The 14,235-nt window shown below is 52.4% G+C and overlaps 2 protein-coding genes across 15 annotated transcripts in view; one reads left to right on the forward strand and one right to left on the reverse strand.

Annotated features, from left to right (window-relative positions):
* The window catches only part of AGAP1 (ArfGAP with GTPase domain, ankyrin repeat and PH domain 1), a 560,573-nt gene that overhangs the window by 402,476 nt on the left and 143,862 nt on the right, over positions 1-14,235 (reverse strand). For 7 of the 14 annotated variants that reach the window (XM_060301670.1, XM_060301676.1, XM_060301675.1 and 4 more), the window contains exon 1: positions 4,441-5,374. The exons of 5 other annotated variants lie outside the window; for them this stretch is intronic. In XM_060301670.1, coding sequence (XP_060157653.1) covers positions 4,441-5,359 — 919 coding nt within the window. In that variant the 5' untranslated portion in view covers positions 5,360-5,374. Of the gene's footprint in view, positions 1-4,440; positions 5,411-14,235 lie in introns of those variants that run through there. 2 more of the 14 variants (XM_060301669.1, XM_060301679.1) reach the window with 2 other exon arrangements.
* LOC115858116 (large ribosomal subunit protein eL21-like) lies at positions 12,935-13,420 on the forward strand. Its single transcript, XM_060301681.1, has one exon. It carries the CDS (start codon positions 12,938-12,940, stop codon positions 13,418-13,420), a length of 483 nt encoding a protein of 160 aa, XP_060157664.1. The 5' UTR covers positions 12,935-12,937.

Genomic DNA, 14,235 nt, shown 5'->3' on the forward strand with positions numbered 1-14,235 from the left:
TGGAAGTCAGGAACTGTGCCCTAGTAAGCCCTAGCTCTCTGCTCCACTGCAGATTACACCACAGAAACTCCAATGTTTGTTAATGCAATAGAACAAAAAAAAGACTGAAAATACAAAAAGTGGTACCAGTGCTTTACAGTTGGGTCTTATTCTTCCAAACAGAAGTACTTGATTGTATAACCGACCAGATGGTTGCAGTGGATCCATGTTAAAACTGGAGGATTTCTTTAGCAGATGCACTTTTGAACATCCCTTTGGGGGCAGGATATTCCAAGCCCAGCCAAGCCCAGATCACGAAAGATGCTAATAGGTGACTATGCTGTAATGTGGGCTCCAGCTCAAGAAAATAAATGTGGCAAGACACAGCCTAAGCCTCCAGTGCCTGCTTCGAGGGTCTCTGGCTGAGCAGCGCAGCTCTGTCTGTACCCCAATGGGCTGCTCCAACTCCAGGAAAACAATTCAACCTTACGACTAAAACGATGCGGATTTTCCTAAATTGCTACCTAGAGTCATTTATTCAAAAACAAAAACAAGACAAAACAAACAAAAAAACCCAACATACACAAGTGAATTTCAAAACACTGAGTATGTAATTGGTTCAAACTGTCTCAAATGAAAAACTTTCAGTTACATCCTTTCTTTAAAACCCTGTCTTAGCAACAAATCAAGTTCAAAAATAAAAATGCATCAAGTTATTTCAGTCATTTCATTTCACTGTTGCTTCTCCTCTTACTGAAAGTTTTTTTTTTTACTATAAAACAGTCTATCACCCTACACAAATTGAGTGATACAAATCAACGGAATCAAAAATTAAAGAACAAAGCCACTCATCAAAATGTGCTGTCAAAAATCAGCTGTAAATTAGTCATTTAAAGAGCTAACCTCAGTCTGGGCTATCAATGAATTTATTGCTGTAATCAATCCTCCCAGACAGCAATAGAACACCCTGAACACACGTGCGGCCCTAGACTGGCACTGCCGGCAGCTGGTTCCAAGGATGCCAGCAGCTGGTTTCATCCGTCAGCAGGCTGGCTGGGATGCAGAGGGCCCTCGCCAGAGAGCGACACCCTACAGTGGAATAAATCATTTATGACGCAATCTTTCGCGGTATTACATGATAGTTGTGTCAACAGACTCTGCCCTAATACACGCATATCAGATAACAGGAAACTGCCCTTGATCTGACATAAGGACTCTCTGAAATGTTCTAGGGCTCCCTGATATTGATAGTTCCAAAGCTGACAGGGAGGAGCCACCCTGGAACCTGGGAGGCGACTGTTACATGTCACGGTGGGGGGAGAAAGAGGAAGAGCCTCAACAGACCAATAGGGATTAAAAGGTACGAGAGAGTCATCCAGGAGCTTTTAATTCTTTCATCCTAATGCCTTGAATTCAGATTATAAGAAAACCACAGCTATGGGATGTGTGAGCCTGTGTGCGTTCTTAAAATAAGACTCTAACCGTCTTGCAAAGGTACCTTGCCTAAGCAAATTAACTCTGAGAGGCCAAGTAAATAATGATAATTAATTCGGTAGTCTTTTAAAGTTATTTTCCTATAGTCAATTCAAACTTTTAACAGCTGAAAGAGTGTAACAAAAGGAAAATTTGCCTGATGACAAATCTTCTCTAAGGTCCTTTATACTTGAAGGATGTCAAATTTCGATACAAAGTGGCTGAGATTTAAAACTAGCGACCGCTCCTCCTAATATATATATATATATATATATACATATATATATATATCTCTCTCTCTCTCACATTACAGGTCTGCAACGGCTTACCCGTAACTCTGAAATCCAAACAGGTCTGAAAATGGAAGCTCTGTTCGCAAATGTTTAGCAGCCTCGTGGTGGCAAAGCACGTTTATCATACCGAGTGTGAATATCTCCGGCTTTGCTGCATTTTGCTAGTGTCTGATTACAGGGTGCTGCCCGACCTCACGGCCAGTGTTCTGTCACACACACCACTTTACCTTCCTAAAATCCAAATTTTCTAAGTCCTGCAGATCCACCTGGCCCCATGGTTTAAGGCTCTGGGGACCTTCGCTCTGTGGACATTCACAGGGAGATTGAGCCCGGGTTCCACTGCATCTGAATGTTACCCGAGAGAATTCTACCCTAAATTCAAAACTTCATTTAAATAGCACCTAAAATTTGCATAATCTGTGTCACAGGAAGCAAATATATAAAAAGTAGAAAAGTATGATAAAAATGAGAAGACCCAAAAGCTGTGGGGTGCACCTTTTACTTGTAATAGATACAGACCTTACAAAAATCCTGAGAACGCTGACATTTCAGGTATTTTAGCCAAAGGCAGGTGAAGGAGGTAGTTTTGTGAGTACCTAGAACTTCGAAGTAAGGCCCTAGAGTTCCAACTGTGTGTTCTGTAACCTAGTTCACAAACATTTGGTTTTTCTACACAACCCACAATGCTGTTATTCTCAGAAGAAAGTAATTCCACCCTGAAAAGGAACGGCCACAGGGACAAAGCAACCCAGCATTATTTTAATTATTACTCTTATTATCTTGTACAGCCCTAGAGGGAAAAAGTCCCATACACTTCACACCTTTACTACTCCAAATCTACTATCAATCCGTTTGACAGGAAAGGAAACACCCAAACCCCAAAGCTTTTAACTTGTATCAACAGCCACCACAATGAAACACATTCTAAGTGCTGTCTGGGCCGGCTCCCTCCCCCTCCTGCTGAGGTCCCCCTCCCCCTCCTGCTGAGGTCCCCCTCCCCCTCCTGGAACCCAGGCAGCTAATGACTATTTTCTACAAAGCCCCTGAGAACAAAGATGCAAGCCTGCCATTAGAGGCAGAACCAGCTGCCTGCGCGTCTGAACTTCCACCGAACACAGGTGATGGCAGTGGTAGCTCCGTACAAACCAAGTGTCTCAACAAAACAACTCACATCATTTTTTAATATTTTAAGGGCACGCGGGAAGGGGTTGCGATCATGGTTGGAGTCAAACACGGTGCCTTCTACAGCATTCCAAGGCAGGTTAAAACAAAAGACGTGTACAGCAAGTTAAACTAGTGCAAGCCCGACGACAGGTAGCTTGATGCTATAGAGCCTCCCTGATGGAAAACTCCAGACTTTAACACTATTTGCACATCTGACTGCTTGGTTTCAGATATGTTCTATCATATCCTGAGGCTCAAAGGGAGTGTATTAGAACATGACATCATCTGTCTTCAGTTTACCTTAAAAGTAACTTCAGTGAGGGCAGTGGTTTCTTTGTATTGGCTGGTTTTAATATACGCCCTCGGCAGTCAGCTAACCTGTGAAGTCCGCTAAGGAGGAATACGCTCTCCGGGGCTGGTGGGTTAGCCGCTGAAAAGCTCTGATGAAAAGCCCACATTGCAGTGCTTCAACTATCTCCATCTCTATCAGAAGCAGGGTTCTGGTAATTAGCAGAAGGATCGTTACTAGTGATTTTTCTGTGATGAAATGCCCAGGGGACAATATTCTTAGGCATCCCCCTCACACCCCTCCCCATGAGAAGGACGCAACAACCTAGCCTAACACCCTGCCCCCAGCCTCTTTAGGGCGATGCCCAGGCAGCACGTAGAGAGTTGTGCTGTTTCTGGAGGATTCTGACCCCCAAACAACTACCAGAAGGTCAGCTGATACTTGCAAGAGAGGGTTACCACATCTGCCTCCAGAACCTTCCCTGTTGGAGGTCCAGAGAACTGAGCAGAGTAGAGAACGGAGATTTCAGGATCAGCGTGGGGCTGTGGTTTTCCCTGCCCGTGTGCTCTAATACATTCCTAGGAAACAAGAGTCCTGGCCCAGACGAGCTCTCACCATATGATGCCACTTGGCAGGAAGGCTGTGGGCAGAGACCCGTCTCTGACCACTGGAGTGAACCCTCTCTACCAAAGGGTGAGAGCTGCCAAAGCAGCGAGGACACATCACACCACTCACAGATGGTAGTGCCTACAGTGAGACAGAAATTAACCAAGAAGAACACCTCCTCTCCTGGCCACGCAGCACCACCTGCGTGGCGGCTTCCGGGACCAAGCCCCAGCTCCCTGCTGCAGCCCACAGGTATCCCAGCCGGCAAGAGCACGGTGCAGCACGAGCTCACGGGCCCGCTTATGGAGAACTGGCTGCGCCAGCATCTGCGGGAGAAAGGCACCGCTTGGCAAGGTGATGTCTCCCTAGACGGGCTCACAGTGGCTAAAGTGACAGACCCTGAAAGGCACCAACACACGCAGTTGGGAGCAGAGGCAGTCAAGAACTTCCAGAGCTGCGGTATGACTGGGGAAAAACCGCAGTACCGGAGTTCTCTTCCAGCACGGCCACTCGCCGGCTGCTGAGGGCAGGTCCTTTAGCCGTTCCCAAGTCCCGGCGTGTTCTGCCAGGCAGGCCGCTGCGGGGCCCCCGGCCGGTTCCCACCACTGCCCTCCCCTGCCCGGCCGCGCTGCCCACCTCTGCGCGGGGACCCGTCGATGCTCTCGGCGCTGGACGAGTGCGCGTCGGCCGGGGCCCGCCGCAGGCTGCTGAAGTAGCCGCGCGGCCGCGAGGCGCCGCTCCGCGGGGAGGGACCGCCGCCGGTCGCGCCGTCCCTGCGCGCAAAGATACCACTGAAGAAGCGCAGCAGCCTGTGCTCCAACGCCGCGCCGGAGCCCGCGGCCGCCGCCCGCGCGCGCTCCAGCCGCTGCAGGTCGCTGTTGTCCAGCGTGCGGTTCTTGCTCTTGCTGCGCTCCCAGCGCTCCAGGTCCGAGAGCGCGTCGTTCTTGCTGAGCACCTCGCCCACGTCCAGGGTGTTGCGCTTCTCCGAGGCGGGCTGCCCGGAGGCCGCGGGCTCCAGGGCGGCCCCGGGGTCGGCCACGGCCTCGCCGCCCGGAGCCCAGGCCAGGCTCCCGGAGCTGCTGTGGCGCCTCCCGCGTCCCAGGGCCCGGCCCCGCGGCGCCTCGGGCCCGCTCCAGTGCCTGAAGCTGAGGCTGCGCCGCAAGGGCGCGGCTCGAGCCCCCTCCACGTCGGGACTACCGGGAGCGGGCGAGCCGGTCCCCTCCTCCACTGCCGGGGGACTGCCGGCCAGGGCCGCGGGCTCCCGGCCGCGTGCGCACGGCCGGAGCCGCCCGAGCTCCAGCTGCCCAGTGCTGCGGGTGCGGAAGGTGCGGAAGTCCCAGGCGCGAGGCCGGCGGCCCTCGGGGTCCTCAGCGCACGCCACCTCCTCCGCCTCCTCCACTAGACGCCCGGGCGCGTCCGGGGAGAGCGCGGGCCGGGGCCTCCGGACCGGGCGCGGGTCGGGGCCGCCGGGGCCCGGCGCGCCTAGATGCTCCTTCCTGACCATGGTCACGGAGATGCGGTAGACGGTCTTCTTGGGGGGCGTCCCGCGCGGCATCGCGTCCGCGGGCGGAGACGCGGGTTCGCCGCTGTCGTCCAGCAGGTACATGTCTCCCGGGACCGCGGCCGCTGCGCCGCCCGCCGGGGCTCCGCCGCATCCAGCGCGCCGCGGGCCGGGCCGCACGGTCGGGGCGGTCGCCGCGCGCGGCGGCGGGGAGGGCGGGCGCGCCCGGACAGGGTCCACGCCCCCGGCTCGCCGCGAGGGCCGCGCTCAGGCTGCGGGAACGGCGCCCCTGGCGCCCGCCGGCCCGTGCGCCGCGCGGCCCGAGTGCGGGGGTCCGGGCCCGGGGCGCCTAGCCATGGGCCGGCGGGGCCGGGCGGGCGGACGGTCAGGCGTGGGGACTGTCTCGCCGGCAGGTGCGGTCGCGGCGCGCAAGACCCGTGGCGGGCGACGGCGCCCGCGGCTTCATTGTCTACGGCGCGGGGCCCGCTCTCATCCTCGGGCCTTTTCTGCACAGTTCGGCGGCTCCGCAGCCTCCGCCACTCCGTGGGTTCGGGACGCGCGGGCAGCTGCGCCGGCCGCGGGCGAGGGTCTGGCGGGCGGCGGTTTAAAATGGAAATGCGCGCCGGAGCGGGGCGGGGCGGGCAGGGGCAGACGGGCAGGGACCGCGGGCCGCGCGCCCAGCCCGGCTGCCGAGTCCCGGGAGCGCGGCGGCGGCGGCGGCGGGCGCGCGGCTCGGCGGCCAGGCCTAAGCGCCGGGATGGATAGCCGCCGCCGCGCGGACCGGAGCCTCCGGGGGATTGGCGGGGTGGCGGGGGGCAGGAGCGGGGGAGGGGGCTTGCGCCCGCCTGAACCGACACTCCGGGGCTTGGCTTGCAAAAGCAAACAGAACATGGAGCATCTCTCACCTGCGGAAGGTTTATAGGAAGAACCTCTCCTCATCAAGGAGCTTTGAAGGAGCGACTCAAAAGGTTTGTTTTCAAAAGCAAGGTATCTTAGGTACTTGTTGCCCTAACTACAAAGGAGCAAGTGCACCCCCAGGAAGGAGAGAACAAAGAAGGGCCCAGGAAGGCACCATCCGGCGATGGGGGTGCGGTTCACACCAGGGCCCTCCAAGTGAAGGACCGCGCAGTTTCACTCCTAGAATAATATTTTGGAGTATTTTTCCGACGGGTGGGGAAAAACTCCTGACAGGCAGGCATTTGCTGTCTTGGATAACAGGCCAGAGAATACAGTGGCTAAGAGCAGAAGAAAGAAGGCTGCCTGTCCCAGCCCTGCTTGTCCATTTCCTTCCTAGAGGGCTCAGTTTTTACACCTGTCAAGTGGGGATGGAAAAGAAATACAAAAACAAAAACCCAGTACCTAAACGCTGAGCGTTCTTGTGAGGACTGAATTAGCTGAGACTGTGTGCAGGCATTCCGTGTTAAGTGCTAAATATTTACCATTAGTAATTTTTTTTAATCAACAGGTTGTTTTTGTTTTTAAATATTTATTTATTTAGGCTGCACTGGGTCTTAGTTGCAGCATGCAGGATCTTTTAGATGCGGCATGTGGGATCTAGTTCCCCAACCAGGGATTGAAGCTGGGCCCCCTGCATTGGGAGCGCAGAGTCTTGGCCGCTGGGCCACCAGGGAAGTCCCTTTACCACTAATATTTAGTGTTGATTTTTCTCCCATCATTTTCCCACCAGCTACATCTTGGCACTGCAGATACTGGTTCTTCATATTATCTGATGCAGCACTATATTCACACGTACTTGATCAACACATTAGTTCTTCATGATGTCCTGAACATAGATCTCTCTGTTTAAAAGCTTCAGAAGGAAAATGTGGTAAAGACAACGTCCACTCATCAAACCGGATGCTTTTACAGCCTTCTCTAGGCCTGGAAATGCCAAAGACTGAGAGGCTGTTTCTAAGAAAAGTGCTCGAGGCCAGGCCAGGTGTGACGCTGGGATTAGACAGCTGTTCCCAAGTGCTGATTTCCCTTCTTTAATCTCTTAACAAGTAATTATGGGGCAACTATTGTGTTTGTGGCACTGAAAAGGATATGAAGATGAATCGTGAGGTCTCTTACAAAGGAGGTTATAACCTAGGAGATCTGGATTTGACCTCAGAGTGAAATGAAATATTTGGATTTGATGAAATAAACCAAAAGGTGGTTGAGTTTATTTTTAAAAAGAAACTTTGTGGCATACAGGATTTTTAGGGCAGTGAAAATACCCTGTATGATATCATAATGATGGATACGTGTCATTACACATTTGTCCAAACCTATAGAACGTACAGCACTAAAAGTGAACCCTAATGCAAACGATGGACTTCAGCTGAGGATGACGTGTCAGTGTAGGTTCATCAGTTGTAACAAATGTACCACTCTGGCGGGGTATGTTGATGGTCCAGGATGCTCTGCATGTACTGGGGGGTGGGGCGGGGGGGAGGATGTGGGAATTCTCTGTACCTTCTTTTCAATATTGCTATGAACCAAAAACTAAAAAATAAGGATTATTTTTTTTTAAGTACTTTAAAACACACTTGACCACCCTCGGCTCTACCTGGACACAAAATTGCCACTGTCACAGGCTCACAAGCTCCATCCACCTGCTCTTGGCACTAAAGGATTCAGGACTGTGTCTCTCACATGTCCTCACTGCAAAGATGGGGACCCCAGGACAGATCAGTCTTACCTTTTGAGTTTCAATAAAGAGCCCCCTTTGATAAGACACACAGATCACCAACTTCTAGAGCTAGAGCCAGGCAGGAATCATCATCTATCAGAATGAGGTTTCTAGAACCCACAGGTTAGGGGAGTGTAAAGGCTCAGAGAGGGTGTGTGCTTTCCCCAAGGCTACACAGCTCATGGCTGAGAGCTAAACCTGGGGTCACACTGCCTGTGCCCATTTCCATGCTTCAACGTCATTTCTTGTGTCAGCGTTCTGCTTTGTGGACATCAGAGAGAGAAACAAGTGTGTGACTATTACTGCATTTGACACTAATTGAACACAAATGATGTCTCAACATCTCAGCAAGTTTTCACTTATTCCTTTTTCCTTTTGTTCATTTATTCATCAAACATATATATTGAGCATCTACTGTGGCACTCCGCAGTGAGAAGGCAGAGTCTCTCTGTCCTCCGAGAAGTCACAAACCTGGGAAAGACGCTGCAGTTCTCAAGGCCAAGGGACGTAACACACAAAGACAGACAGGAGGATGAAAGGGTGGTACAGGGCAGGGCCCAGCATGGTCTGATGGACGAGCACCCAAAGAGACAGTAAAAGCCTCCAATTTTACAGCTGTCGAGACTTAAAGGTCCACCAGGGTCTATAAGCAGAGAAACTGAAATTCAGCAATGCAGAGAGACCAGGATCTCTGTTAGGACCAGAATCCAAGGCCCTAACTTAGCCTGGCATCCATTCTCACTAGTATTTGAGACCATGGCAACTTCCAAACATTGAGACGAATTTTAATATGAAATCAGCTGCCCCATAAGATATAAAATACATCTTGTTATCGTGGGCATTCACAGAGCCCAAGGAGGGGAAACAGCATTTCTTTCTTTTTTTTTTTTTTTTTGCAGTACGCGGGCCTCTTACTGTTGTGGCCTCTCCCGTTGCGGAGCACAGCACAGGTTCAGCGGCCATGGCTCACGGGCCCAGCCGCTCCGAGGCATGTGGGATCTTCCCGGACCGGGGCAAGAACCCGTGTCCCTGCATCGGCAGGCGGACTCTCAACCACTGTGCCACCAGGGAAGCCCAAAACAGCATTTCTTCAGAACTCAAATACTGAACTGTGAGGGTCCTTCCAGTCACTCCGCGGCTGTCTGGAATCCAGCCCGGGTTTTGCACTTTGCCGCCCGAAGATGCAGGCTGCAGAGTAGAAGATTCCATTCTATCCACCTTAGATAACTTGGAATCTTCGATGACACTGAAGAAGGAGACCTCTTTCTGCTACAGCCGGTGGTGTTCACTATCTTCCAGTGCTTTCTGCCTCACAAGTAGCACCCATTTTCCATACCCATCGTAACGATTCCGTGTGAGGCCTGATCGTCTGCACTGAAAAACCTGGGAGAATGGCCTCTCCCTACTGCCCTGGATACATGGGCTCTTCCGATGCAAAGAAGACAGAGAGAGGCTGGGCCAGAACCTGCCCCTCCAAAATAGAAATCCTTTCTCACAGCCAGACCTGCCTTTGAAAAATAAAAAATAATCATACTATATGTGTTCAGGTGGGTAGGACTGCTTTATCTTCCTGTTGCTTTGGAAAGCAGCCCTGCTAGACCATTACCTCTTGAATTTTTCCATGCCATGGAGTATATCTGTATCACCATTTTGGCTTTAAAAAAAAAAAAAAGAACGGAAGACTGTAGTGGATCTCACTGCCACATCAAAACCGCGCAGCCGGCAGGCAAGCAGGCAAAGCCTTGGCACTGCAGAGATGCCAATGTCAGAAAGGGAAGGACCACATGGGGGGTCCAGGAGAGGGGGCCGGCCCTACCTACGCCCCCACTCATCACCTCGGCAGCTGGCTTCCCTCCCCCAGCCCCAAGTTTATGAGATCCTTTGGCCACCCTCCCACGACTTCCCTGTCCCGGGCCATTTCTAGCTGCCCGTAAATTAAACATCCTGCGTGAAAATCCTACTTTGCACGCTTTCCTAGAGCTGATCAGCCTTGTTTAAAGGAAACCCCTGGTAGTCAGCAGAGCCATCTGTTCCACAAGCTGACTTTCCAAGCAGCAGAACGTGCCAGCCAGTCATCACATTTACAGGATCCTGGCAGAACCACATCTGTGGGCAACAGAAACCTGCAACCCGCTGACCGTGCCCCGGCCTCTGCACGCCCGCCCCAGGAGCCATCGAAGGATCCCCCTGTCACGGGACACGGGACAGCCTCTTTTCTGGCATCAGGTTGACCGACAGATACAAACAGGAAGCAAAGAAAGACATGTATGTTTTCCTAACAATTTCATGTTTTACCTTTTGGCAGAAGACTCGAGTCAGACCCTTGCAGGAGGAAGGGTTTCTGATCTAAGATCTACTGTGATGCTCAGCTTCTGCAATCACCCTGCCTGGGCTGAACTCATTAGGGGCCCCATTTTCCCTCATTTTATAAACTGCAGGTTCAAGTGGAACTCAAGTGAGAGGCCCTTGAGTCACAGAAGGACAAGGCACGTGCTCAGTCCCTGGGGCGAGGGCATTCAGCAGAAGAAAGACCACAGGGCGCCTCTGAGCACCTATGTCTTAGCGGCATTCTTCCTCAAGGACCGACAGCAATGCGGTCACTGCCAGCCGAACGACAGGACCGTGGGATGTGTACGGAAGCACAGACATCACAAGGCAGTGCCTGTGCTCCACACGCTTCAGTTTTAACAGGAAGCCCCAAGGTGCGGCCTCAACAGGCAAGACAGCCACACTCCAGGCGTGAGAGTGAGGAAACCGGGTCGGCAGCTACTGATCACAACTGAACTTGGTGTGACCTTAGAAGAAAGGGTTTTCTCAATCCACTGCCCGTCCGAAGGCATCCTCAGATCTGAGAATCAGGCAGTTTTGTCCCCATGGAAGCCAGACAGCTGGGTGCCCCTACAGGTGGGCCAGGGCAGAGGAGGGGCCGGAGACCCACGCACCCACCCTCAGCAGTAGCTCAGGTCCAGCTCAGGATCCTGCCAGCAAAGGTTTCTCTGGGGGGGCCCTCCTGCGGATTCCAGGTGACAGGTGATCGCTACCAGATGCCGGCAGTCGGCACCACACCTGTGCGGGGCAGCAGCGTGGGCGTTCACACTTGACTTGCAGATGATTTCATGTCGAAGGTGAATCAGGAACAAACACCCTGACAGTCGGTGGACCTCTGACAGCGGGGGTTGACAAGTGTCACAAATAACCACCAACCAGAAGAAAGTGTAACATGTGATAAGAAGAAGGTGGGGAAGAGGAAGGCAGAAGATTATTATTTCTACCTGAGACACTCAAAAAAAAAGGTTTCCGGAAGGGAAGCGGTATCTGGCCTTCATCCAGAGCAGGGTGTGTCCACCGCAGTGCTCTGGGCTTTCTGGGCTGGGCCATTCTTGGTGGGGCGCCTTCTGGGCATCGTAGGGTGTTCAGTTAGCAGCATCGCTGGCCTCTGCCCCCTAGATGCTAGTAGCACCCCTCCCCCCCACCCCCGCCCCGGTCGGTCGGCAGATACTGGCAAATGTCTCCTGAAGGCAAAATGCCTCGGGCGGGTCCAAAGGCACTGGCGAGACACACCCACGTGAAAAGGGGACTAGGGGTTCCCGTCTTCTCAGCTTTTCATTTTACCATTTTAATAATTCAGCCAGTCCTGCCTGCCTCTGGTTGTAGTAATGGAAAGCTCCAGACACTCTCTCTAAAAAAAAGAGAAGCAATGATTTCCTGTAGTCCTTCCCCAGATCCGAAGAACAGCACGAGTTACAGAGGAGGCCACGACTGGTCCTCACCCTGTGACAGACACGTCATCAGTTACAATTAGTTAAAATGAATAAGTATCATGGATGTGATTAAAACGCTGGAAAGGAAAAAACTGAAGTTCTGCCCTACCTTAATTATTTAAAATCCAAAGCAATGTTGTATTATTTTTAATCAGAAAGTGTCCGAAGCAAGATGCTTGGAGGCTTGGACCCAGGACTGCCTTCCAGCACTGCCCAGGTGTGGACAGAGCACCTGAGGGCACGTGGGATCTCAGCTCCCGCCACGAGCCCCTGCAGGGACTTGTGCGCAGGCCTGACGGGCCACAGACCAAGGGCTGGAGGTACTTTGTCACACGGTCCGCTCCTGCCTTAGCTCAGGGTGATATCACTCCATCCTTTGCAAATGGGAACCGCTGTTTAAATTACAGAAAGCTAGAGCTGGAAGAGATTTTAATTTGATCCATTTCACAGATACAGCAGCGGACTCCACGGGAAGCCACCTGCCCGAGGCCAAAGGGGAAGAGCAGAGGAGAGGGCCGTCCACACAGCTGGAACAGGAGCCCCTAGGAAAGCTCACAGCCACTTCAGCAGCCCAGTGAGGCGCAGTCCTGATTTCAAAAGGATGCCCCCTGTCAGTTACGAATAGATTCTCACTCCCAAATACAGGAATATGTCAGAAACATCTTCCTGGGCTCCCTTGCTAAGTGTCAGGCAAAAGTGACTTAAGATGCTGATAGAATGGAAGCCAAGCCTCCTCCCTGTCACTTTATGGAAACAAATGCCAACACCCCATGGAGTGACAACCAGAGCAGCTCCCACCTACGGTCACCCTTGCGATGCCAGACGCCGCGCTGCAGCCGGGGCTCCCCGCAAGTATGCTCCCCTTTTCCGGCCTCCAGCTCTCTGTGGCAGTTCAGCTGATGAGTCAGAAGGATTTAATCAAGGGCAACACACAACTTTGCACCTGTCCCCTGAACAGCTGCAAAGAGGCTCTGGAATTTGTGTGGAGAAAACCCAAGGAACTCTTACAGATTACCTAATCCTCCTAGCCTTCGAGTGCATGAGGGGCCGAGGGGCTGGGCTGATCTGGTAACATTTTCCTCTGCAGGATCCCCCAGAAGGGATTCCCCTAACAATAAAATCTGCCCAATCGTCGACAATCAAAACCCAGGGAAGAGCCTTTCGGCCGGAACTGCCATCTTCCAGGAATTCGCCAAAATGACCAACACAAAGGGAAAGAGGAGGGGCACCGGCTACATGTTCTCTAGGCCTTTTAGAAAACATGGAGTTGTTCCTTTGGCCACATACAGGCGAATCTACAAGAAAGGTGATAATGCAGATATCACGGGAATGGGCACTGTTCAAAAAGGAATGCCCCACAAATGTTACCGCGGCAAAACTGGAAGAGTCTGCAATGTTACCCAGCACGCTGTTGGCATCACTGTAAACAAACAAGTTAAGGGCAAGATTCTTGCCAAGAGAATTCATGTGCATATCGAGCATATTAAGCACCCTGAGAGCCGAGACAGCTTCCTGAAACGGGTGAAGGAAAATGATGAGAAAAAGAAGGAAGCCAAAGAGAAAGGGACTTGGGTTCAGCTGAAGCTCCAGCCTGCTCCACCCAGAGAAGCACACTTCATGAGAACCAACGGAAAGGAGACTGAACTGTTGGAGCCCATTCCCTATGAATTCATGGCATGATGGGTGTAAAGAAAATAAAAGATCTGGACTGTAAAAAAAACAAACAAACAAAAAACACAGGGAAGAGTCTGATACGGACCCTCCTAACAGCCTGTGGAGTAAAAACAAAATACCAGGAGCTGTCGAAGAGCAGCCACCTAAGTGTGTGTGACGACAGCCGGACGTTTTCCAGGCTGGTCTTTAGATCCACGACCCCCAAGATTCGTAAAATCCAGAACTTCTGTGGAACTAACAATCGAGTACACAAATAATGCCGTGGGAATTATTATCTGCACTGTTAACAGAGCTCACCGTCAGGAAGAGCCTGTTTGAACACGAGTTATCACTACTGCATCCTGTGTGGGATCTGACTGCAGAGATATCTGGAAATCTTTCATCTGTGCCCCGGGGACTTGAAGGTTTGATATATTTTTCTCTAAGGGCTGAAAACAGCATGTGAAGATGCCTGTTCGAAGCCCAAATCCCCCCTCTGCCCCAAATCCGCAGCGGGAGACAGGTGACCAGCCTCCTGCCTTCGTTAGCCAATGTGTAACCAGCTCCGTGGTCCCCAGGCTCGGAGGATAAATGCTCCACGGCGGCTGATGGCAGCAGCCGGCCCCTTGGTAGTTACAGTTTGCATTAGAGCTCTGGGGACAGGAGACAAGTGGGTCGCCGGGATGAGTTCTGACGCAGTAAGATGGAATAGAACATCTACGTCTTCTCCTCATCTGCTTGCCACACACTGGTCGTCATCAGCCAGTGCACGAGGAGCAGGGGCGAGGGGTGAGGGGTTCCTGGAGCAGGAAGGTGGGAGGACAGGGGGGCGCAGGGGGAAG

Source organism: Globicephala melas, chromosome 7 (assembly GCF_963455315.2).
Source record: "Globicephala melas chromosome 7, mGloMel1.2, whole genome shotgun sequence".
In the NCBI taxonomy this organism is placed as follows: Eukaryota; Metazoa; Chordata; class Mammalia; order Artiodactyla; family Delphinidae; genus Globicephala; species Globicephala melas.

Coding starts and splice junctions, on each gene's coding strand:
- LOC115858116 (XM_060301681.1), top strand. CDS start 12,938: ATGACCAACACAAAGGGAAAGAGGAGGGGCACCGGCTACATGTTCTCT.